Source organism: Amblyomma mixtum, chromosome 4 (genome assembly GCF_055824585.1).
Source record: "Amblyomma mixtum isolate Tamu chromosome 4, ASM5582458v1, whole genome shotgun sequence".
Taxonomy (NCBI): Eukaryota; Metazoa; Arthropoda; class Arachnida; order Ixodida; family Ixodidae; genus Amblyomma; species Amblyomma mixtum.
In genome coordinates, this window is record NC_143015.1 from 116,693,913 (window position 1) to 116,718,551 (window position 24,639).

The following is a 24,639-nucleotide window of genomic DNA, read 5'->3' on the forward strand; positions in this document are numbered from 1 at the left end:
CAACCGGATCCCATGAAGACAATGTTTCGACAAATCACAAATCAGGTCTATAGCCCACCAATCTACGACTTACTTAAAATTCAGTAAACCTGCTGCATGGCAAGCTGAAAAGTAAGCTTGATATGTGTACCTCGTATCTTTAACGTATTGGTTTCTGTTCGCACTTCGTAGCGCGCAAAGCTGGTTGAATACTGAAACTGCATTTCTGTAGCTGTCTAGAAAAACGCCCTAGTCTCACAGTGACTGCAGCACTGCGATTATCGCGACTAACTGGAACCCTTCCGGTTATTTCAGGACTGGCCATACAATGGAAAGATATCGGTAACGCTGACATAGGAGGCGGGACCACGTGCAACGGCGAGCTGACGGATGGAGTCCAGTCGAGGATCGCCTCGTGCATAGCACTGATGGACTCGTTCTTGAGCCAGAGCCATCCGGTCGTAGCATGCTGTGTGGAGGATTGCTGCCCACAGTCAAACGGCGGAGCAAAAAGAGATCTCATCCAGTATGCTGCGAACGTTCTCGGTGAGTTGGAAGGGTTCACCAATTACAGGTGGCTTAATTGATTCGATGGATGAATAGCAGTAATCACTTCGCATAACCTTGCGTCGATGAACTGACTAACATGCTCCTTCTGAGCAGCACTCCATTTCTGCTAAGGCTTTAAAAGTAAACAGATCGTAAGTACATCTTTTCCTTAAGCCTTTTCACTCCAACTTGCTTTCCGCACATGCTACAACCCGCCGCTTGTTTTAAGTGTCATGTTATAGAATAGTAAAGTCAAACGAAGAAAAATTAAAGCAAGCTGTGTCAGCATTCTCAGATTATTCTCGGTAAATAATATTTCATTGACAGTTATTGGGACAGCGTGGCGGGCACTTCCCTTAATACATGTCCCACCACTCCATAAACGTTTAACTATAACCACCAGTCAACTCGCGTTGTAACTCACGCTCTTGCAGGCATCGAAGACCCGTCAAGCTTGAACCCGAACGTCAGTCTCGGCGAACTGGGCATGGACTTCCTGATGAGTGTTGAGATCATGAACACGCTTGATCGAGAATACGATCTTACCCTCTCCACGCAAGAAGTCCGGGAGCTCACCGTCACCCAGCTGCAAAGGATCGCCGAAGGCAAGGGCCGAAGTCCATCGGCGCAATAATGTACCACCGATGCAGTTAAGCAAGAGGTAACTGATTCAGACATTTATTTCTGACAAAAGTGTCTTGCTCACCGCACATATCAATGTGTACCTTGCCTTGATTGGCTATGAGTTGGATGGTCGATGCCCTGGAAGTTCACCTTCTTCTGTGTTATATTGTGCGGAAGAAATCAAACAATTCTCAAACAGCGTCCCTCATAGCCTGAGTCGCTTTGGGACGTTAAATCCCAATATACCAATATACTAGTTCTCAAACAAAACTGTATAGCCTCAGCGCGCCGAAGGTTACTTCGATGAGGGGACGCGAGGTAGACAGAACAATAGCTTTAGAAACCCTTTTAATTCGATGAGGCTCAGACGTGCTGCAGTCTCCTTTGAGAGCTTGCCCTGCCCGCCAGTATTGATTGTGGACACTGCTCTGGACCTAAAAGTCCCGTGAGAATTCGAGCTCTCTTCAAACGATCATATCTTTATGCGACCCCAAATGTCCACATGACACACTCGGTTATTCAGGCATAACATTCGAAAGGCGTCAATCGTTCAGTATTGAGACTATCTCTTGCATACAGGGACAGCGCTAGGAAGCTCTCAGCCCAAAATGTAGACTACTGCCATGCTCTGGCGAGCACGGCAAGCCAGACGCGAGCTTTGAACAGCGAGCTGTTTTGGGCCAAATAATCCCGCCACCTTCCCCTCTTCCCTCAGATCCGTTCCTGTCCAATGTTTCCGAGAAACAGCCTTTGCGTCAGCGAACACGCGCTCTAATTCCTCCGTGTTCGTACCCTCTCCCCCGGAGTCTCACTCGGGAGGAGGAGGTATCTGTGCGCCTGATTCGGGCAGGAGCGGCTCTGACTCCTTCTGTGCGTCATCGGTGGCGTGACAAACGTTACGAAGTGACAGACAAGTGTCCCCATTGTGGTGCTGCGCCCGACCAGTGTGATGAAAAACACTTGCTGTGGACTTGCCCGGCTACAGCTTCCGTGAGACGACGTTTACTAAGAAAGGTTGGCCTGCGATGGGACGTTGCAGACGACTATACCAAATGGACTCTAGATAATCGCTATATCACGAACTTTTGCCGCTTTTTAAGCGAGGCTTGTTTGCACTCCTTTTTATAACTTTCTTTCCTTTTTCATAATGCCTGATGGCAAACAGCTCGAATAAAAAAAAAATCAACTTAACGGCGGCGATTGCGTCAACCATGCCTTTGCGTTCATTGATGAAGTTTTAGGGTTTAATGTTATGACTTCTAAGGTGGAAGGGTAGCTTGGCTAAAGAGCGCCACGGCTAACGTGCATTTCGTGTGCACGAGGAGGGATCAAATATTTTTTTTCAAGCATTTCGCCCCAGAAAGAGCCGAGCACCACGATATGGGAACCCCCGCATCCAGTGAAAAACCGGCGGGCACCCGGTAGCACTGGGAGTTGAACCCCGCACCTCCGGCATACGAAACAGAGGCTCAAGCCACTAGGCCACCGTTGCAGTATAAAACTTGCGTGGTCTACGCCCGGTTCGTATTTAAGGAGTGGCACCGTACGTAATTTATTTATTTATTATTTATTATTGATACCCTCAGGGCCAAAGGCATTTCAGAGGGGAGTGGTTACAAATTATAGAAAGAGAACAAAAACAAAAAATCAACAAACAAGCGTTATGTTCCTGGTTATACAATTCAGCAAAAGAAGTAAGCATAATATGTAAGTGCAAGGTAAGAGAACAAACAAAGGTAACTAAAGTAAACAAAGGAAATGGAGAATAATAAGTACATTTGTTGTGAGCCTTAGTACACAATGTTAGCTAAATTGTTACGGAAGCGCAGGTTGTCTTGGATGCAGGCTGTCGATCCGGGAAGGTGGTTCCAATCTGCTGATGTACGGGGAATGAGCGACTGAGAACAAGCTTTTGTTTCGTGCGACGTTATACCGGCTTTGCGAAAGTGGTCTAGCTGTGTAGAGATGAAAGACGGGGGAGATATCATTTCATCGCGTAGATTAGGACAGTTGTAAAAAAATTTATGAAATAAACATAACCGTGAAAATTTTCGACGGGAGGCTAAGGGTGGGAGGTTGAGCGTATTTTTCATAGAGGTCACACTTGCAGTACGGTTGAAGTTAAGTAGGATGAAACGGGCGGCGTTGTTTTGTACAAGCTCGAGTGCATTAACTGAATTTACGTAGTTGGGGTCCACTTCGGGCTTGTCGCGGCATTTCCACAGAGTTGCGAGAAGGGATCCAGTTGGTATTGCATACCTAACTTGAAAAGCGCATTATTCCGGCCACAGATATACAGGACACGGTACTAGAAACAGTCACGCATATGTAGAGAGATAATTAAAGAGTTAATTTATGTGCACGAAATTTTTTTTTTGTTCTGCCCGTTTGCATCCCTGCGCATGCCTGAGCATTGGTGACTGCATTCGTGGAAAAACTCATCATGACACCATGTCTCTCCACTGCTTCTTTCCCAGAGCAGCTGCAGTGGTCGAAGTGGCAGAGGTCGAGTACCAACGCCATGTGCTTGGTCGAAGCACGTGGTGGCGGGGGTCCACATCGATCGGCATGTGCGGTGGTGAAGCGCAGTTAGAAAACATGGCAACGCTGCAGGAACTGGGACGCCTGAGCACTTGTATGGGCTTCACTGTAATTTTTAGAGTCCCATCGTGCAAGCGAAAATAAGGAACTAATAAAAACATGTACCGTTTTTACAGTCACATCTCTTTTTCATTACACCAATTTGAATAAACATGAGCAGTTTTTTTGTCTTCTGTGTTTTCTTATTCAGAATTTATTTTATTTTCCTTGCATTGTTCTGTGCCATGAAGCCCCTACCACGAAGAGAAATGTGTTTCCTGCCTTTGTGTCATTACTTTTGCACTACCACTGCTATTCAAATTTTTCAGCGATTTTTCTTCTTATTTCAACGGGATGTGAATTCGAAAATTTTATGTGCAGTTGGATCCGTGGCAACAGACTATTCATAGAAGCTCTTAATAGAGGCCCAAATTTTGAAAATGTTCTGCCCCTCTATTTTTCCTCAATATGTAATGGCTGGCTAGTTGGTTACATAGGTGGCATATATAGGACTACAGAGCAGTAGCAACACGGACATAAAAGGATGGAAACTTAGACGCTGACTAAAATTTCGATAATTTTTTGGCAGGTAGAAAGTAACCTTATATTACGTAATCCTTATATAAGTATTCACGTTGGTAGTACTTTACAAGCAACACTGTACCCTTCATTTTTTTTTTTTTTTTGCCACTCGAATGTATAACGCCCGGTAAAGGACCCTTGCGTATTAACGAAGGAGAAAGCCGGAGAGAGGGGAGAATTTTTAGCACGGAATTCAAGGTTAGTTACGCCCCGCCGCGGTGGCTTAGTGGTTACGGCGCTCGGCTGCTGGCCCGAAAGACGTGGGTTCGATCCCGGCCGCGGCGGCTAGAATTTCTTTGGAGGAGAAATTCTAGAGGCCCGTGTACTGTGCGATGTCAGTGCACGTTAAAGAACCCCAGGTGGTCGAAATTTCCGGATCCCTTCACTACGGCGTCCCTCATAGCCTGAGTCGCTTTGGGACGTTAAACTCCAATAAACTAACCAAACCAAAGTTAATTACACAAGCGACCGCGCCCTCCCTCTCACAGCTCCATGCAAATGCCACGCACCATCGTGTACTGAACGGTACTTCCCTGCAGTAGCCTGCCTCCTCATAACCCACCTTGCCCAAATCACCGTCCTCTCGACACAGATCTTATCTTTTTTAATACGCTGGGCAGCTGGGATCCAGAGAAGCAAAGTACGGAACAAAGCTGATCCGTGCGAAGCTTTACAATGTTTAAGATTCACAGTTACCGGAGGCCACATAGACAACGAGGAGTGGCAATTTGCCGCCAAGAGGGCTGCTTCTCGGGAACACTGCGAGCTGCTCTCTCTGCAGTACCTCGAGGTTTTCCTCAGAATTCTTATGCTACGAATAAATAATTGTTCGCTTCTGCTTTACGTTCTGTTCTAGTGCATTCATACACATCAGAATATTTATTCGTTCATTTATTTTCCGCGATGGCTCAGTGGTTATGGTGCTCGGCTGCTGACCCGAAACACGCCGGTTCGATCCCGGCCGCGGCGGCTGGAATTTCTTAGGAGGAGAAATTCTAGAGGCCCGTGTACTGTGCGATGTCAGTGCGAGTTAAAGAATCCCAGGTGGTCGAAATTTCCGCAGCCCTTCACTACGGCGTCTCTCATAGCCTGAGTTGCTTTGGGACGTTAAACCCCATAAACCAAACCAAACCAAACCATTTCTTTTTCACTTTATGCGCGCTCATTACGAGGGAGACATTATTAAGAATATAGCACACAGGGTGCTTCAGCGAACACTTTCAAAAATTTTCAAATATACGCTTTTTGGGGCAAAAATATGGCTTTTATGGCATAAATATTATCAGGGTTGGCAGACATCCGAAAACGGACGAATCGTCTTTAGTAAGCTGGTTAGGAAATTTTTAATAATTCACTTTTAAACTTGTAGAGTTAGGCGCCTCGTTGCAACTAACAGCCATATCAGTTTTTAGAATTTCCAAAACGCGATTACCCTTGGCGCTAAGGCTCAACAAAATTTGTCTTTTTCGACTAGTTACATGCACTGGAGGAGTTGCTTTACCTGCGTGCTTTCGAAAGCACATCTATTTTTGCACGATGCGCCTAACGCAATCGGTAGCCCTCCGCTTTTTATTTATTTATTTATTTTATTTATTTATAGATACTGCGATCTTGTACAGATCATAGCAGGGTGGGACAAAACAAAATACAAGCATATAAACACACACAAATTCACAACATTTACAGGCACTTTTCAAACAGAAGTAAAGAATTTTGATTAACAGTCTCGCTATTAAGTTTATTCCAATCAGTAATTGGCATCGCTAATAGCCCCATGTGCATGTTCGGGACGTAAAACCCCAAGTAACTTAACATAATTTCCAACTTTTACAGTGCAACTAGCAAGAGCTATTGACGACGGCAGGTGGTTCCACTCGATGATATCAGAAGAAATTATTCTTGTTACAATAAGGCACAGCGTATTAGAGAACAGCACCTCATGCTGACGTGCTATGCATGATGACATGTAACTTCTAGTCGCAGTCGAATAGGTTTTAAATGTTAATTATATGTGAAAATAAGTGACACTGACACCCTAGCAGAAACTTTGTTCTGAGTACCCATCACAAAAATTAATGGCTCAATTTGGGTTCCACGGTAAGAGGAGGCTGGAAGCTGGGGTTCTTGACAAAATAAAGTTTACAAAGGCTGAATCAGGGGAGCCTTAGTCTGCTAGCCAACGTTTCGATAAGATAATTTGTCTTGGAGCATTCCGATAAAAGCTAAAGAAAAATTACATATTTTTACGTTGCAAGAAGCATGGATGCGCTTCTACAGTATGGCTAGCTTTATAGACTTTATTCATGGAATCTCAATTCCGCGGTGTCCCTACGTAGACAACCATGGCACGCAATAACACCGCACAGGGTTGCCACCGAGGAGCGTCCTGCCACCCGCCAAATCTGAGAGTTAATAGGGTCTATGCAATAATTTAGCGTTCGAGTAAGTTACAGCCCAACAGTCACCTATTACAATTGCACCAATAACGAAAATAGGAAGCCCAAGGCTTTTGGCAGGGAGCATGGGATAATGAAGTAAATAACAAGTTACGCCTAGTAAAGCCACTTATAGAAGAATGGAAAACATGCAGTCATCGTTTCGCTGAAGTAATTTTTTGTTGCCTTCGTACTGGACCCTAGCACTTAACACGTAACTTCATTCTTGCAAAGAAAGACGAACCTACATGCGCACACTGCGGAGAGGTGGGCACCACATACCATATATTAATATCCTGTGGAAAACTTGATGAACTGAGAAAAAAAGATTTCCCACAATTTTATGACCAGCACATTCCATTACGCTGTTGCCTACTCCTAGGAGAAAATTCACTAGTCAAAATCTTTTCTCTCATTTGATTCCTAAAAGATTCAAATTTCCGAAACCTGCTGTAGTGTAACAAAATAATCTTTCAGTCTCCTCACATCAAGCAGACATACTAAAACTTGCATTTGGCGCATGACGGCCCTTAGCTTCCTATGTGCCATAAAACCCAACAGAACTCAACAACGTTCTTGGCAAGGGTCGCCCTTAGCGCCTCCAGTGTGCAGTAATTTTTCCTGCCCCTAACAGCGATGAAGTCTAGTTTTCGGTTGGGCCAGCACTTCTTCCGACTTCAAATCGACATTGGAAGACACCGATACCTACACACGTGCGCTGCGCGTGAAAAGCAAAAGTTTGCAAAACAAACCGAACATCAGATCATCAACCTTCGAAGAGTTTCAGTCTGCCATCAACTAGGTGCCCTTCGCCGGCGTCAAGAACAATTGACCCGCCAGCCGAACACGCGCTACTCTGCTTTTAACATGTCATGTGAAGATAACACCTGTGCGAGTGACGTGGTGATTGTTCTTCAGTCTAGCGGCGTGGGCTTCATGAGAGCACGCTAAAAACTCTGAAGGTCGGCTTTCGGATGTTTGGTTTGTTCTTTGATTCGGCCCCTTGACGCGAAGTACAAAAGGTCAAGATACATAGAACGACAAGAACTGCCGCCTACTACTAACCGTCTTTGCTGGGGCATACATACTATAATGATAGGCGGCCATCTTCACGTGACAACCGAACAAACATTAAATGGCAGGAGGTTGAAAGTGACTTTTTTTCGTCCCTTACTAAACGATCGGCATAGTGGCAAATGCCAGAAAGCTACACAGCGCTCAAAACATGAAAAAGAGCCAGAATTCCATCAACTAGGAAAACAGGAGGGAAAAGGCAGGACAGCGAAAACGGGGCTGAGAGAGAGACTTTAATGAATGAAGGAGAGCTCTGTCTGGTTATGAGCCTACAATGCTACTCCAGAGAAACAGGGCTGGAAGAACAAACAAGTGTTGCAAGCGATGAAGTGCTTAAAACCATAACTAAGCAGAGCAGGGCAAACAAATTAAAACAGTTGGGGAAGCAATAGCACTCAAACGCAAGACGCAAGCAACAAGAATGGCAGGCTGAATTGACAAAACGGCTGTACAGGGTGTCGTCTATAAGTCCGCCTACGTGGTTGAGGATGGCGTTGGTGAGCACTTTCCAGGTTAGGTTACACACAGCATAAGTACTCTCGAAAGTACAATAATGGAACTAAAGGCAGAGAGGTCAACCGGAAGAAGAAAGAAGATTGCTACCGTAATAATAGTAAGCTTATGTGCTACGCATTCGCTCATTCCCTTTCTTACGTTGAAAAGCCTGCGGGTCGATGGTCACGCGATACTGCAAAGAATTGGCCGGGTGTACAGCTGCAACGGAAAAAGATTAGCACAAGTGACTCATGACCGGAGCGGAAAAATTGCGAGACGTGGCGCTATTGTAGCCGTATGCGCAGATAGCGAGAGTGCCTGGCACATTCCACTTTCCAAAGTGGGGGTGGCCGACAGAAAGCAGCCCATCCGAAAGCAGGCACTGCCACATATTACTTTTGACAGTGCATCCCCAGCACATTTTTAAAGGAAAACGGTGATAAAGATAACGTTGCTCGCCACGCCAGCGCAAAAAAAAATAAAACGAGAATATGTGCTTAGCCACCTTAGCACATGGTTTGGCTGATAAGACACCTACAGGCATTCGTTTAAGATGTTGCATTTCTGATGGGCGAATATCTAGGTGGGCTGCTTTCTGCCGGCCACCCGCGCTTTAGGAAATGGGATGTTCCTGGCACTTTCGCTATCGGTGTACTCGGCCACAATAGCGCCGCGTGTCGCGATTTTTTCTCTCCGGTCATGATTCACTTGTGTCATTCTTTTTCCGTTGCAGCTGTACATGCGGAGGCCGTGGGTTTGCATCCCACAGGTTTCATGGGGTTGTTTTTAGTGCGCTAGAACCTATAGTGGCCATTCCCTTCATTTAGGCGTTGTTTGTCTGTCTGTCTGTTTCCCTGAGTCGGTTTTGTGGCAGGCTGTTCACCTGCCCACCGGTGCTGGGAAACCTGCCAACCATGTCAGGCGGCAGTCCATTTAATCGTAACAGGATGCTTGGGAAGAGCAACCCGGGTCGCAACACAACCGAAGCAACCCAAGTCTTACCGAGGGCGACACCTGACATAGCACCTGCCTTGTTCCACTGCGCCACGGCGCACCTGCGTACCGGGTGGCTTACTTGCCAAGGCGTAGCCAGTGGTAACCAGGCGAGAACCTGGGGCGCAATTAGGCAGCACCGCTCCTAAGTGCACCATCTAAGCGGAATAAGCAGCAGCGGTTAGGAGGAGAAGGTAATTCGAATGATGCTTGCATAGTAGCTAGAGGGAAGAAGTTGGGATGATAATTAGGTGGTAGCCTGGTACCACCTGGTAGGTCGTAGCTCCAACCGACCACTGACTTCAAGCTAGCGCACGTATCCGCATCTGGCCAAATTACCCAAATCAACTGACATTTTTTTTTCTACTTCCTACTAAGTTATCTTTCAGGTAAAAGATGGTTTTAGTGCTACTTTCCCACGGATCAGCAGAACAAATTTTTAAAAATTTAAACATTCCCCTGTGCTTTCCTTGACCGCAACTGGCAAAGGACAGGATTAATTGGAGAGACATGGGAGAGGCCTTTGCCCTGCAGTGGGCGTAGTCAGGCTGATCATGATGATGATGCTTTCCTTAGTTTCAGTGACTGTTGGCCTTCTTCCACAAGTGTCGAACGAGCACCTCATTTTTTTTTTTACCCTCGTCTGCTAAAAAGTCTTAAAAACATGGCTTAGCAAAAGCAAAGTCCCCGGATAAGAACACCATATGCGATGCAGAGACCGAGTCGACATGACGACAAAGCAATGAAAGGGTTCAAAGAGCCTTCTGGTACTGAGAATCATTGACGACAGCTGAGTCAAGAGATATAAAAATGTTAAAAACAAACTCCTTAAACTACTTGCACTGAATCTGTTCGTCTAAGTAGCCAAGATTTTTTGGCATTCAATGAAACAAAAGCTGTGCTAATGTGTTTGCCCCCTGCTTTCAATGAAGGACACCTCAGCAATTTATCTTTTGGTTATTTCATGAGAGCGCACCAAAAACCTTGTTTTCAGAAAACTTGGCTTACAGTTCTTGGGATCACAACGCTTCCTCTGCTCCGATATATACCCACCTGCGTTCTTATGGTTGTCACCGTGCCGCTCTGTCACAAGCTGCCTCACTTGTAGAGCGGGAGTTACGAGATATCCCCGCTCCTCTGAGCAGCGGAAATTACGGGATCTCCCCGCTCCTCCGAGCATGCATCGACATGACTCTCCGGGGCAGCGACCGGCCAGCGCGCGTCCTTGACGTTGGGGTGCCGCGCAACCCGACGAGGGGATAAATGGCCTGGCTTAGCTTATGTTAAGCCTAGGATGCGAAGCATGCCGCCGGCGGAGGCTGTGCGTCCGCAAGCGAGCGCACGAGTTGAGCCCCAGCTTTCACAGCTGTTGTGACGTCATATCACGTGGTGCGCCGATGTAGGTCAAGTGGTAGCTACGCGGCCGCGCGCGGCGCAGCAAGAAAGAGCTCGGTTGTGCGGCTAGTATGCTTCGCATAAAAGGCAGACCGCAGCCCGCCCTCGCCAGTGCGCTCTGGGAAGATGCAGTCTCGGCCCACTCTCGCGGCCGTTCGCTGTGGGAAATTGTTATTTTTGAAGCGAAAAGCTTCACTAGGCTAGTCAACACCGGGTCTGGCGTGAGCCGTGATCAATTTTAGCCACAGCGGCGCATGCGCGAGTTCGCCTCGCGACGTCACTGGAGAGGCGCACGTGGCTAAAGCCCCTGCACGTGGCCGACGGAGCCGCCGCCGAGCGCGGCTTCGCCGGTCGACCTTCGCCGTCGTTAGCGCGCTCCGCGCGTGTTTACCGAGTGTTAATCGGCGCGCGCTCGGCTTCCTCGTACGACGCTACTTGCAGCCGCGTGTTTACCATCAGTTACTACGCATGCGGAAGGAGGGCTATATAACGCGCTTGCCTACACCGTTATCGTGGTGCTCCCAGTGCATTGTGCGCGAACTGCGACAGCCATGACGTCAAACTAAGCACAACTGCAGCTTTTCGCTTGTATATCTGGGCTTAACCAGAGCTAAGCCATTGCCATTTATTTTCCTTCGCTGAGCCCGCGATCAACTCCTCAGTCTTCCTAATCTGGCACGACCGCCGCTACTGAACTTGCAACTACGACGCTACATCGAACAAGAAAGTCGTGAGAACTCCTTTTGTTTTTTTTTTTTTGCAAAAGACTGTCGATTAGTTGAACATTGTTTTCGCCTTTGTTTAAGCCTTGATCTGGCTTAGTATTTTACGTTTTGTTTCTGTGTAACTCCTGCCCCTACTTACTATGTCTGGAATATTTGCTTCGCTATCGTTATCTTCTGCTTTTATCGCAGTGTTTGTTCATTCTCGGGGTTTTTTTTGTTCGTTTGTTCGATTATTATGTAGTGTAATTTGGACTACCAGCTATAAATATCCAATTGTTTGAAAGAATGGGGATTTCGTTGTGAACGTATTCCTCAATCCCACACCCACACACGCTCTTTACGGGTTGACCGGCCTAACTTTTAACTGTGTGCGCAAACTTCATAGAGGGACGACGGGTAACCGTAAAGGGGATCCCGCGCCTCTGTTGACCGTAAAGGCGAGGGTTTGTGACACGCTCGCTCAGAAAAAAAAAGCAGCTTATATTCTTTCAATATCATGTTTGTCCGGCTGTCATGTGAAGAAGGCCGCCTGTCAATTGCCGTCTGTCTTCTATGATGAAGTCAACTGGCCGTTCAGGTATCTTGTCCTCGCTGTCTTCGCTCCGTTCAATCAATATGACAGTTCATCACGCAGCCAGAACAAAACTTCTAATACTGTGGGCATGTCATTTATCGTGACATGTAGGTATCTTCGCAAATCGTGGAAACATCTCCCCCGCCGACTGGCTGGAAAAGCAATCACTTTCATAATTATCCTCTTCACCGCCAGTGTCCACATTTGTGGACAATAATTTAGAACCGCCTGACAGTTGAGCGAGTTGTTAATGAGTATTCAAATATCACGCCGTTGTAAGTGCAGGTCATGACTCGTGTTCTCTCCGAGATATTGTACTTTCTGTACATTGAAATACTGCTCGAAAAAAAGAGCAGATTGTCGGCGTCCTGCTCGTTCGGCACATCGTGTGGCATGGAGCGACCAAGGGCTGTTTTCTTCTAAATTTCTTTATTGTTGTATATTTAAATAATTCATTAATTAAATTTAATTCATGTATTACATGTTTTAAACCTATTTTAAAACAGGAGTAGTAGGATTTCGGGGGTTTTACTCTGTTCGAAATTAATGTACACATTCTTGAACGGAATTTTTTCCCTAGAAAATATTGGTTTCTACAAAATTAATGTTTATGTAGTATTGAGGACACGTTTAATAGAATTTCAAAAGAGAGAGAGAGAGGGAATGATGGACGCAAAGGATTTGCTTGTTTTCTTGCCTGCTTCTAAGGTTGGTAGTGAAGACGATGAGACAGAATACGAGCACGTGATGCTCTGGCGTCGCAGAGCTGACGCTGATTTTGCTTCAGTGTAAGCTTATTGCCATTAGCCAGAAAGATGGCAGTTGTGATGTTGTGACGTTACGCACTTTCCGCACGCCCAGTTGTCTTGTAGAGAAATATTGTCCCATTACCAACCACTCTTACACCGCCACAGGCGGCTTAATGTGTTAGCTCCAAGTAGCCTTCTTCATGCTATGAATTAGGCATAGAACTTCTCACTAATATATAAAGTGGAAAGTAGCACTGCTTTGGTTCATCCACCATGTCGGTGCGCAGAAATGCCGGGGAGGGGGATTCATATTTGTCTCGGCTATTATAGGCAAATAAACCTTGGATTCAGCTATCACAATACGACCATTCTCGGGGGAAACCTTGAAGAAATGCTTTACGAGTTTCCGTAGCAGCCTCAAAGCAGACTTTCACTTGTCTTAAATTTATTGAAGACATGAAAACAAGGTATTAAAAGATTTTAACCTCCGCGCAGAGGAGAGCATTGTGGTGCAGTAGCTGATTTCGAGGAAGAATCCCTGGTTTCCGGCCCAACACCCGGAATTCCTGCGGTGGATGAAGTCTATAGACGGTGGCGCCACCACTCTTTCTCGGTAATTTTGAGAACTTCTGTGGTCCTAGCGGCTCTTTCTTCCCCTCCAGCTCTGTGATGTTCTGTGAGCAGTTCTTAGTAAACCTTTCTTTTCAAGTATTAAGTCTACTGCTTGTCGATGACAACATTATGTTGGGACTGGAAAAACGAAATAAAAACAAAGGTTCCGGTCCGTTCCTCAGAGTGCAACGTGTTTTCACCATATCTAAAAACACTGCGGTGGGATAGCCGAACAAGAATTCATAGACCCTATCACTTTTCGCGTCGCATTGATCATCCCTACAAAGTCGCCGTCTCCTCATGGAAAACAATTTCTTTCTTACGCTCATTTGTTCCCCGTACTTCTAAAGCACGGAACAATCCTTCTAATGAAATAGTATGTATTGCTGACATAAATAACTGCCGCAAAGCTTTGGTCAGCGTTGTAAAAAACTCTTGACAGTTTTGTTCTGCGCTAATGTATGCTAACGAGCGTGCGTACTATGAACATTGCATGCAGAAGCTCTGCCCAGTGCCCCTAACAATGGACAAAGTTTTAGGTCCCTTAGCCTGCATGCCTTAGGCAACAGAGACTTGCAATGAACTTTCTACTTACATATTTAAAAGACATTGGACATCTCGATAAGCTTTAAATTCACTTGCACGTTACCTTCATGCATTCTTCATGCAGTGAACTTCGTCAGCCTATTTGTCGGACTATGCACTCCATCATTCCATAGGTTACATCAATACTCGCCGTTGCGTCCTTAGTACCCATTTAATGGCCGCATTTTATCTTCGTTTTTTTTTTTACCTTTTCCACACTGCTCTCCTTCTGCCTTTATCTCCCAAATTCCCCTCCCTACGCAGAGTAGCATGCCAGCAATTTTTAAACGCCTGCTAAATTCTCTGTATTTCATTAAAGAGTCTCTCTCTCTCTCATTGTATACACACGATAATCTTTTATGTACCCGTATTTTCCATTTCTTGCTCTAAATTTTTCGGCCCACTCCACTATACAATGCTTGTAAGGCCCTGAGCGTAAAAATAAATAAATACATAAATAAATAAATCAAACAGTGTTTCACAGCTTGGCGTCGCCATATCGACAGGTCCCTTTTTAAACTTAACTCTCCCTCTATGGCTTCAAAATTCCATTCGCTGAATAGTCGTGAAATTCTCTCTTCCTCTTCGCCGCTATGTTAGGTGTTTTCGAGACTCCAAACGAGCATGGCCACCTCAGCGCAGTGTCCTCCACGTTCGCTTGCTATTGTCTTTCTGGCAACACTACGGGGCCTTGGGGTGAAACGCCTGTCACTGTGAACGGATCCTTGACTCAAAACTTATCAGTGTTGGGATGTCATGCTGCAGGGCCAGGCAAGGCTCGATTCCTGTCAGGTGCGCGGGGCTGGGAATTTCCAGATAAATATATGCACTGGTGTCCAATACTCCTCGTTAAGACCTTTTACTGGTTCACCCATAAGACGCAGCTGGAATTTTGGATACAACTCAAATTTTCCTTCCTTTCGCTTCAACATTATTGCTGTGCCCTTCCTTTCTTTTCCCCATAATCTCAACATAAACCGTCTCATCAGACAAGAGTGAACAGGGTGTTTAATAAACGGTTTTCTCTCTCTGTGACTCTTTAGAATATACCCAAACGACAAACAAGGGAGCATAAACCAAAAATTTCCGCTCTAGCTTTTTTTTCATTCCACGACAAACGCATGCACTTCACACAATCAACAACGTATGAGAAGAGCCGAGAGCAGAAAAACAAGTGTCGCGAAGCTTGGGCTTTTGGTGCCTCTAGGAATGACAGTTCATTATGCGATAACGCCATACAAAAGCCATTTTACGGTGTCCCCGGCAGGCAATTTCGAGCGTGTAGCTCATATGATTTCTGTCATGTACGTATGTGACATCTATGGTCGCAGCACTCATTCGGATGAGCCTGCGACGGGGCGCAGTCATCTGAACGAATACCGGAGGACAGAAGGGTGGGGAGGCAAGAACGGGCTATCTGTTGGCTATCTGCTATCTGCCGGCTATCTGTCGAGGAGAATGGTCCTCGATGGATCGCCTGCAGAGTTTCTTTTTTTTAACGCGTTAGCATTATAGCATTACTGCCCTCACTTTCACAAAATCTGTCCCTCAGCCGTTTTGTAGTGCCGCTGCAGCACGCCAGGGGGCCACCACCCACTACCAATCCAGTACCCACCCATGTTTGCCCTCCGTCAGTCTCAACACCTCAGAATCCTCACCCCTTATCAAACAACCCACCATCCCGAAGCCGTCACTCACCACCAACCAACCCACCTACAACCTTCAGAAGGCCCTACCCGCCACCAAGGAGCCTACGCTGCACTGGAACGAAACAGTGACAGCGAAATACAATTCAAAGACGCAACGGGAAGAGGATTATTACCAAAGCGAATTGTACAGTCTTTGTCAGAAGTATACAGCACAAGGGATCTGTTTCTGAGTCCTGCAGTGCGGTTCCTCTTGCATACTCAGGGACCCTAATGTCACGAAGGCAGAAGAAATTGAGGTCCTTAACCCTCCCAGGCTTAGGACTGTCACATGTTCCAAGGAGCTCCCGCTACACGGCTTGTAAGCAAAGCCTTGGGCTGTATATTTTTGACAGACTGTACAAACAGTGCTGAGAACGCAGATTTATAGCATCACATCGTATGATCACTTGTGCAGTTTTTGATTTCGTTTTTCGTTTCTGTTATTTTTTTCTGTATCGTTCAGACATTGATTTAGCCCGTCAGAGTTTGACTTGCGCTCTGCTGTGCACACGTCCAAAATTTGACAGTCGTGACAGCCAGAACAGCGGCGATGTATGTGCGCCGCTGACTCCATTGAGCATGTTCACTGGAAGAGACATATGCTTCACACAGACCCGGCAAGCGTAGTTTTTGCTGCACTAATTTTCAATTTGTCAAGGTGAACAAAGGCTGGTAGGGAAGGGCACGTCGACTCGGGTCGCTGTTTTAGCAGGACAAGAGACTCGTCCTGACAATAGGGTGCAGTACACAGCGGCTGCGCTCTGAAGCGGACTTGGCGTGCTTGGACCTCCACTTCCGAAGCGGCTGTGCTGGACGGAAGGCTGAACCTCTGATTTCCCCCTCTGACAACGCAAGTCACAATTTTGTTTCTATTGGAATCCTTCGCCTTCAAGTTCTGACGCTTTTTGTTACCGAGATTGGTTTGCCTTTCTTGAATGGTTCGCGGTCTTCCGGTTGGGATTCGATGCCATGAACAGGTGCTGCTCAGCAACCGAAAATTACCTCCACTCAGGCTCTGCCGCGGTATACCTACGCTGGTTAACCACCTTGGCGAATTTTCAAAAATAATTTCCCTTACGCTTCTGTTGAAAGTTCGAAAACGGTTTAGCAGTAAATTGAGCAAAAACTTTGAGCAAAAACCTCGCAAACACTCCGTTCTCACTTGAGCCTACGAAGTTGAAGCAACAGCTCCAGAAAGTGTCTCGAAGATGATGATTAGTTTGAATGGCCTGAGCGAGACTTTGGCCAGACAGTGTCCTGTCATGAGATGGTTTTTGTCTCCGCATGATGGGGCAACAAACCCATTTTTTCAAGCATCTAACCCAGTGAAGCCAAGCACCAGGCTAGGGGAAGCTTGTACCCATTGTATCACCGGTGGGTACCTGGCGGCACTGGGGATCGAACTCCGCATTTCACGCATGCGAGGCGGATGATCAAACCACGAGGCCAACGCTACGGTAGAAAGTATCTGGAGAAAGTTTCATCATCAGTCACGTCATTCAATGGGGCCTAGGAATGTGTGGGGATTCGGAATGTGGAAATAAGAAGCAAGGCGAAAATGCGCTCAAAAACCTCCTCTATTTCAATGCCGGTCACAGCGCTCGCTTCGCAATCGGACCGATATGGCCGCCTCACTTCCTTTACTCGCCGCGATGAGGCGCCACTTACGTGGAGTGGTGGCTTACGTCAGCGCAGATGTGGAAGTCATGAGTGCATGACTCTTCATCTGGTGAACAAAAAGCAGATTCATTTTTGCGCTCATATCGCGGCATGTATGCGCGCTTTCAGCATCACTTTATTTCTGGAGCAAGCACAAAGGCTGGCTAATGAGAGAGCGTAAGAGTAGGAGAGGGCCTCATTTGCCAAAACTGACGGATCTGGCAGGCATCGAAATCGAGAAATACAGCGCACGAAGAAAACACAAGCAAGAACATGGAGCACCTACTCCACATTGCAGTTTTATTTCGAGATCACCGCGTGCTCTGTGACAATCACCGCAAGGTACCAAACGAAATTTGATGTACAAGGTGGGCGATCAAGGAAAATCCGAAATAAAACTGGATCTAAAAACGGATCTAAAAAAAAATCAAAGTGGTTGTAGGCGCCGCTGGTATTTTTCGTATTTCCACCAGTGTCGCCGTCGTTTGTATTTTGGCTCGTACAGCAGGTTTCTTTTCATTGTACGTCGCAACCTTTCATTTCAATAATACCCATCACCTGAAGTTATATGGAATATATTTGGCTTTCATATAATAACGTAATTTGCAACGTCGACTGAAGATGTGTGAGAAACATCAATCAAAAAACGATTTTATTCTCTATACTCGACTTCAATCAGCAACGGCCATATTAATTTAGACTCATGTACCTGACTGCTAGGAGACATCCTTACTCGCAATCCATCCTGTGTTTTTCCTAGGTTTCCCGTTATGTTCGTTCCATTTTGTAGCTGTTTTTATTCATAAGAAAAGCACTATTCCTGCAGTGTGCATACGTCTGTCTCGTCCAAATAACTCTTCCTCGCGACGCGAAGAGCAACCAAGCCTTAGAGTCATCAATGGCTCCAACAAGCTCTAGGGCCTGAATGTGAAGCTTGTGCTTCGAGAGACCGTATCGAGAAATTCTTTACAAGCTCATTTTTCAACGGGGAGCTGTTTATGATCGCAATTTTCTTTTTCTAAAATATCGTAATATTGCACTAAAACAATCAAAATATCCACAAATCTCCCCACGGCAGGTTTAGAGTTTTTTGTTATTAACCTTTTTACTAGATCTTCAAAAAGGGTTCCCATGAAGCAGTACAGGGGACAAATGAGCTGGGCGTCGTTAGAATCACGGGAAGGTTAGAGTAAAATATGTATGTAGAACGGGTGAGGAAATTGGACGGTAAAAGCTGAGCATCTAAGGTATTTAAATACTTATAAAGAAAGAGCGTTGACTCACACTGGCGAAAAAGGAGTAGGAAACAAGGACGGAGAAATGAATGAATGAATGAATGAATGAATGAATGAATGAATGAATGAATGAATGAATGAATGAATGAATGAATGAATGAATGAATGAATGAATGAATGAATGAATGAATGAATGAATGAATGAATGAATGAATGAATGAAGCATTTATTGTAAGAGAGTGATGGCACTTAGAGAATTAAACAACTTTAAATGACAGGTAAAAAGCGCAGACAGTAAGAACTGGATTAATTCAATGGGAAAGATGAATACTGTAGAAATATATAGAAAGTGGAAACGGCAAATCAGAAAAGTATTAGAAAAGTTCTAGGGCAGGGAAACAGCTTTCAAGCCTTCTTTCTGTATTATTTCGTCTCTTATCCACGTTCCCTGCCGGCTGGAGCTGAAATTCAGCTACGCACTTTGACACGCGACTACCGGACGTGAACCTAACAATTCGGTGAATTTTTTGCCGCCATACCTGTGAATGACAGCTGTCACAGGTTATCAACCGGCGGCGACACTAAACGTTGGCCATGCGTGGTACTAGTAGCATCATTTTAGAGAAAATCTAAGAAAGGAGCAAAATGGTGTGTACGGAGCAACGATGGGTCTCAAAAACATACGAAGCGCTGCTGAACAGGTGACCTGGCGATCGATCAAGTCCCTGTCAAGGCCAGCCTAAGGAATGTCCACATGTCATCGCTGTGTCCAGTTGGTATTGTTTCTGCACTTTTGTCTGCTTTTATATGCGGTCCGTATGTACGAAACGTTGCGTCCCCCACATTGGACGAGCGCAGAAAATAGGCAGATAGCATTGCTGACCTAACACCAACCATGTGCGTGCTCTTTGACGGCAGTTCATCAGGTGCTGCTCGTAGGCAGTGAAAGTAGGAATGTCTAAGCCACGTCTGCAAAGTATACGCTCTACTTCCGAGGAACAGGAGATGAAGCGACAGCGCGGTGAAAAGAATCGTCATCGCTGGCAGGAGCGATAGCAGTGCGCCGGGCAGAAGTGGCGCTAGAGACAAGAAGACCAGGAGCAATCTACTCGTCACCGCATCAAACCTGCGGCATTTCGATAGAGTTGCCAGCGTTCCAAAATCGTTACTACTGCCCTTGCACAGCGTTACCACAGCCGGATGTCGAAGGCAAGTCTTTGGAAGAAAATACAAATGAGAGCTCCGGTAAGAAACAAGAAACAGCGCTTTAAGGTTCGGAGACGACTCCAACCCCAACCATGGTCCACTTTTTCTGCTCAACTTAGCAAAACTACACATAGGAAAAGGCGAATCACTCCCCCGCCACCCCCCTATCACCTTCATAAAAAATAACTGAGCAGTGACTGCAGTGTATGGGAAACACGAAGAGGGTGCTGTAAAATACAGCCCATATACCACAGCGGGCCACGAAGAACCAGTGGGCAAGGTGTCGCCACTTCAGGTGCGGCAGATCAAAGCTATTGGCCACCGCAGTACTGGTGCGCAATTTGGCGAGTATGGAGTCCACAACCTACTTTGCCGCTCCACCTGAATCACACTCGACACCGAGTATGTGAGTGTCCGTACTGTGCGCAATACGCACGTGGATGCATAAAGGCGCTTCTGCCAATTATCACCACCTCATAGAAGAGCCATCGGGGGTCGCGGGAAGCTAAACCTTCGTTTAAGAGCGGCGGAACGGCAATAGTTTATTGGCTGCTCTATTGCACACTCTATTACGTACACAACGAGAAAGAAGCGTACGCAGGACTTGCGCTGCTTGCTTTCACAAATAAGAAGTTAAAGACGACAACACCAACCGCTAATCGCATGAAATGCTGCTCCTAACCGTTCCTGTGGTCGTCTCTAACTCTTCACTTGGCAGTGCAAGCAGCGTAGGTCTTGAATATTATCATGTTCAACTAGCCCAATCTAAAGCACCTCTTGCGAAGGAGGCGGCACCTTTCCTCGTGAAATACTACTTTTGGTTGCGTGTTATGCAGCGCTGTAATCTACAAAGATTACGTGGCAATCTGGTGCCAGTCCGATTCACTCCACTGACTCAAGTACTGCACTGTCACTGTTGGCGCCAAAACCAGTCTGTTGGCGCAGGGAGCGAAAAGAGTAAGTCGCGTCAGACAGCAATGACCATTGTACATGGGTCCGGCTTTTTAGACAAACGTCTGGTTGTAGCTTCGATCTGAAAGCTGTACCTGTCGTCTTCAACAAAGGATACTGCCTCTCGCTCATAAATACAGACGGCAGGTAAAATGGAATTCTTGAAAGCACCAACTTGAACAAGAGGCGAGAGGAGATACGCAGTCCGTTCACCAAAGTTTCAATAAAAAAAAATTAGGAGTCACTTTGGCGACTAAAGTGGTGCAAGGCGAAAGCCTTAGTACAGCATTCTGTCACGAATGGGGTTGTGAATGATGATTGAAGTGCTGCCAGCGAATGACGCGTCCATTGGCTGTCTGCGTGTGTTACTGATGTGTGGTTAACATGTTAAACTTCGCCTGTAAGAGTGGAACGCGACAGCGTCTTGCAACGCTGCCAGGGAGTCCACAGAACGCCATCGCCAATTCGGCTGTACGCCTTGCTGGACGGTAAATTTATTTTTTGAGGAAAGGAAATGTATCTCTCTCGCATATCTGGGTGGACACCTGCACCTCGCCGTAAGGGAAAGGGGGAAGATGGGAGTGAACGAAGACGCCGTATTACGTAGACGCGCCTTTGTTCATTCCAAACCATTCAGCTGGCATTACGGAGTGGCTAGCGTGCTCGTATCGCACTCCGGAGACCCTGGTTCGATTCCCCAACTCGACCAATTTCGTTCCCGGTTTTATTGATTTATGCGGTCTAACTAGAAAGGTTAATTAGGCTATTTCATATTTTTATTATTATATTTCTATCCATCGTGTTCTGTCATTCACATGTCAATTGTTGGAACTGTCTAGGATGTTCGACACAACGTATATGAAACGAGCAACGTCGAACTGAGTGGGGAAGTGCGTGGTGGTGGAGCGAACGCGGCTTCGTACTTATCTGTTTTTTCAGCAGCGTCTCCTTCCGCGGACGCTGTTGTCGCTGCTACGCGCGTCTTTCTTTTCTTTTCCTCTGTCTTCTGACCTCTTCATTCTCCTCTATCTTAATTAGGCTAATTGATTAATTAAGCAATTAACTAAACTCAGTCCAACTTAGTTGCAGCATCACTATACGATCCCTTTGATTGGTTGCATGGTTACTAGCCAAAGTACAATTGGCCCCATTTGAAATTCGCGCACTGTGACGTCACGAGCATTTCGACCAATTGAAAAGCGTGACATTTTCTGTCGACAACTCCTGCTTACAACGATGAGGCATTAAAGGCTTCCGCCTTAAAAACTTGCCTTCGTCTGGACAAACGCTATTACTGACAGAGACTGTGCAAGCTCTTCCCTCCAGGTAGGAGTGATTTGGCCTGTGAGGTCTAAGGAAACGTGTATTGTGGTGCGGGGAAACATTCAACGGAGTAAACGTTTCAATCCATGAGCTGATGAGCCGCAACCAAAAATTCCCATGTTCTCCTCCTCATCAAAGGCAGCCACGAGGTCCTGACTCATTACACATGGAATGGAGAATGCCCCCGTCTGAGGGTATGTGATCCATGTGGTTTTGTCAATGTGCGCAAGTATGGTGAGCCTTACCACGAATTCGGTATATCGGACAAGTTCACTTCTGTGGGCGACGCGTTATAAACATATGACCTTTAATATGACCTTACAAAGACGTACAGCACAGCGCAAAGGGCAAGAGGGCAAAGACAATAGACGGCGCTGTTAACATGGGTCAAAACACCGCAGCGTGGGACCACTTCAACCATGGTTTGACACGACGAGAAGATGCCTGTCATTCGTCACATACGCGGCTGGCCCAGAATGCGACTTTGACATGGCTCTAATTAGAGTTCTAGCAGAAATATACCGCAGCCAGAACAAGCTGTTGTGCGCTCGCGGGTGTGTTTTTGAGCTCCGGAATCATACGACACGCAAAATGTGAAAAGTGGCCCGATTTTCAAGGGCGGGACAGAAGGTCATCGTAGCAGCGCTTGTGACCTACATAACCAATCAAATTCAACCACGCTTGTAGAACACGGCACAGATTTCCGGCACATCCGCTTGAAGCGAGGATTTTGATTTTATTTTTTATGTTATTGCCTCGGGCAGCCAGTGGAAAGAAAAGGCCGTCAGATGCGAAATCAAGACCCATTTCTGGAAATTTTACAAGCTACGAGGGGGTACCCAAAAGAAACCGGAATAAATTTTTTGGTCGGAAATGCTTCTGTGGTACCGCGTTTTGCCACTAGGAGCGCATAGAACGAACATTCCAGAGTCAGTAAGCCGAGTGCCGTCGTTGAAGGAGGTCAGACTAGTTTAGGCAGAGTTTTAGAGTGACGACTGTTTTGTGTGAATGTCGTTTTTGCAATGGCTGATTTTCGTGAACAGCGTGCGCCGGGGAAATTCTGATTTTTGCTCGGAAAAAGTTGAATGGAAACTCTTGAAATATTAAGAAAGTCGTACAAGGACGATGCTATGGGGACAACTCAAGTGTTCCTGAATCGAATCCTGAATCAAAGCAACAATCATGCCAATGCAAAACTTCAAATTCACCTCGCCTCAAGAAAGCTCGTCAGGTGAAACCAAACCTCAAAACAATGCTGATTTGTTTTTTCGACGACGTGAGAGGAGTCGTCCATTGAGAATCTGTTCCGCAGGGTCATACAGTTAGCCAGGCTTTCTACTTGGATGTTTTGAAAAGATTGGGCAACAGTGTGCGGTGGAAGCGGCCAGATTTGTGGCGGTCGGGTGACTGTTTTTTCCATCATGGCAGTGCCCCTGCTCACACAGCGCTGTCTCTACGACAATTTTGGACCAAAAATGGCATGACCCCTATTCCTCAACCCTCATACTCTCCCGACCTTGCCCCGTGTTACTTTCTTTGTTTCCTAGAATGAAAAAAATAGGTGAATGGAAAGCGTTTCGCTGATGTTGCAGAGGTGAAGAAAAAAACGACGGAGGCACTGTCAAGCATCACAAAAGATGAATTTAAACAATGTTTTGAAAAATGGAATGAAAGATTCGATAAGCGTATCATTGCAAGTGGGGAATACTTTGAAGGGAATTGAAGGTCTGTGCTTAAAATGTGACCAAATAAGTTCAAACAAAAATAAGTCCGGTTTCTTTTGGGTACCCCCTCGTATTTAGCCAGTTTGATGGGGAATTATGAGCGACCAAAACGACAAGACCGAGGAAGCATGTCGCTTTCTCTTTTTTTTTTTAACAGTGCCCTTCGTATCACATTGGGCAAGCACAGGCAAGCGTAGCAGGGGGTGGCAGAAAGTTAGGCGGGCGGATGACATTAAAAAGTCTGCGGGGATACGGTGGCCGCAACTGGCAAAGGACAGGGTTAATTGGAGAGACATGGGAGATGCCTTTGCACTTTAGTGGGCGTAGTCAGGCTGATGATGACGATGATGTAAACTCACCAGTGAGGATATATTCGACCATCAGGTATCCAGTTCTAGTTGGCGTAAAGTTAGGTTTAGGATGTGCACTCGTCGAGGGAAAAATATGTGGTGTCAGCACTACTTGCATTGTAAAAAGGTAAAAACTACCTGAGAATATCATACGCATGCATTCATTGCCTCGTATGTGGTCAAGCTTAATTACTGGGTATAACTGTTACTGCGTACTCTGTGCTACTGCGTGCATTAGGCGGTGACAGACGATTTAGCGTGGTTAGGCCGGATGTGAATTAGGTGCGTTAGTATTTCGTTTTTCATTCTATCATTGATCATTCTCTACCTTACATTCACAGATCCATGGGAGTCCTCATAACACTCCTGACGCTGGGGTGCAGCGGTTAAGCATTGCGCCACTGCCACTCTCCTGTGGCAGGTGCTGCCGCTAGCTCACAATCCGGCCGGCAGGTTGTGATGACGTCACAAGCTCACGCGATTTAGGTGGCCCACCTGCTACCGAGTTCTTCAATGTCCCAGAGGGCCCTGACAAACATCGGCGAAATCGGC

At 46.2% G+C, this 24,639-nt stretch overlaps 2 protein-coding genes across 2 annotated transcripts in view; both read left to right on the forward strand.

Moving 5' to 3' along the window:
- Positions 1 to 3,832, forward strand: part of LOC149348027 (fatty acid synthase-like) — a 44,821-nt gene extending 40,989 nt beyond the window's left edge. The window contains exons 23-25 of the mRNA XM_089585721.1: positions 295 to 525; positions 963 to 1,189; positions 3,635 to 3,832. Coding sequence (XP_089441847.1) covers positions 295 to 525; positions 963 to 1,162 — 431 coding nt within the window. The 3' untranslated portion in view covers positions 1,163 to 1,189; positions 3,635 to 3,832. The remainder of the gene's footprint in view (positions 1 to 294; positions 526 to 962; positions 1,190 to 3,634) is intronic.
- A 7,384-nt stretch (positions 3,833 to 11,216) lies between these two features.
- Positions 11,217 to 24,639, forward strand: part of LOC149348028 (fatty acid synthase-like) — a 74,366-nt gene continuing 60,943 nt past the window's right edge. The window contains exon 1 of the mRNA XM_089587873.1: positions 11,217 to 11,436. The gene's annotated coding sequence lies outside the window, so the exon portion shown is untranslated. The remainder of the gene's footprint in view (positions 11,437 to 24,639) is intronic.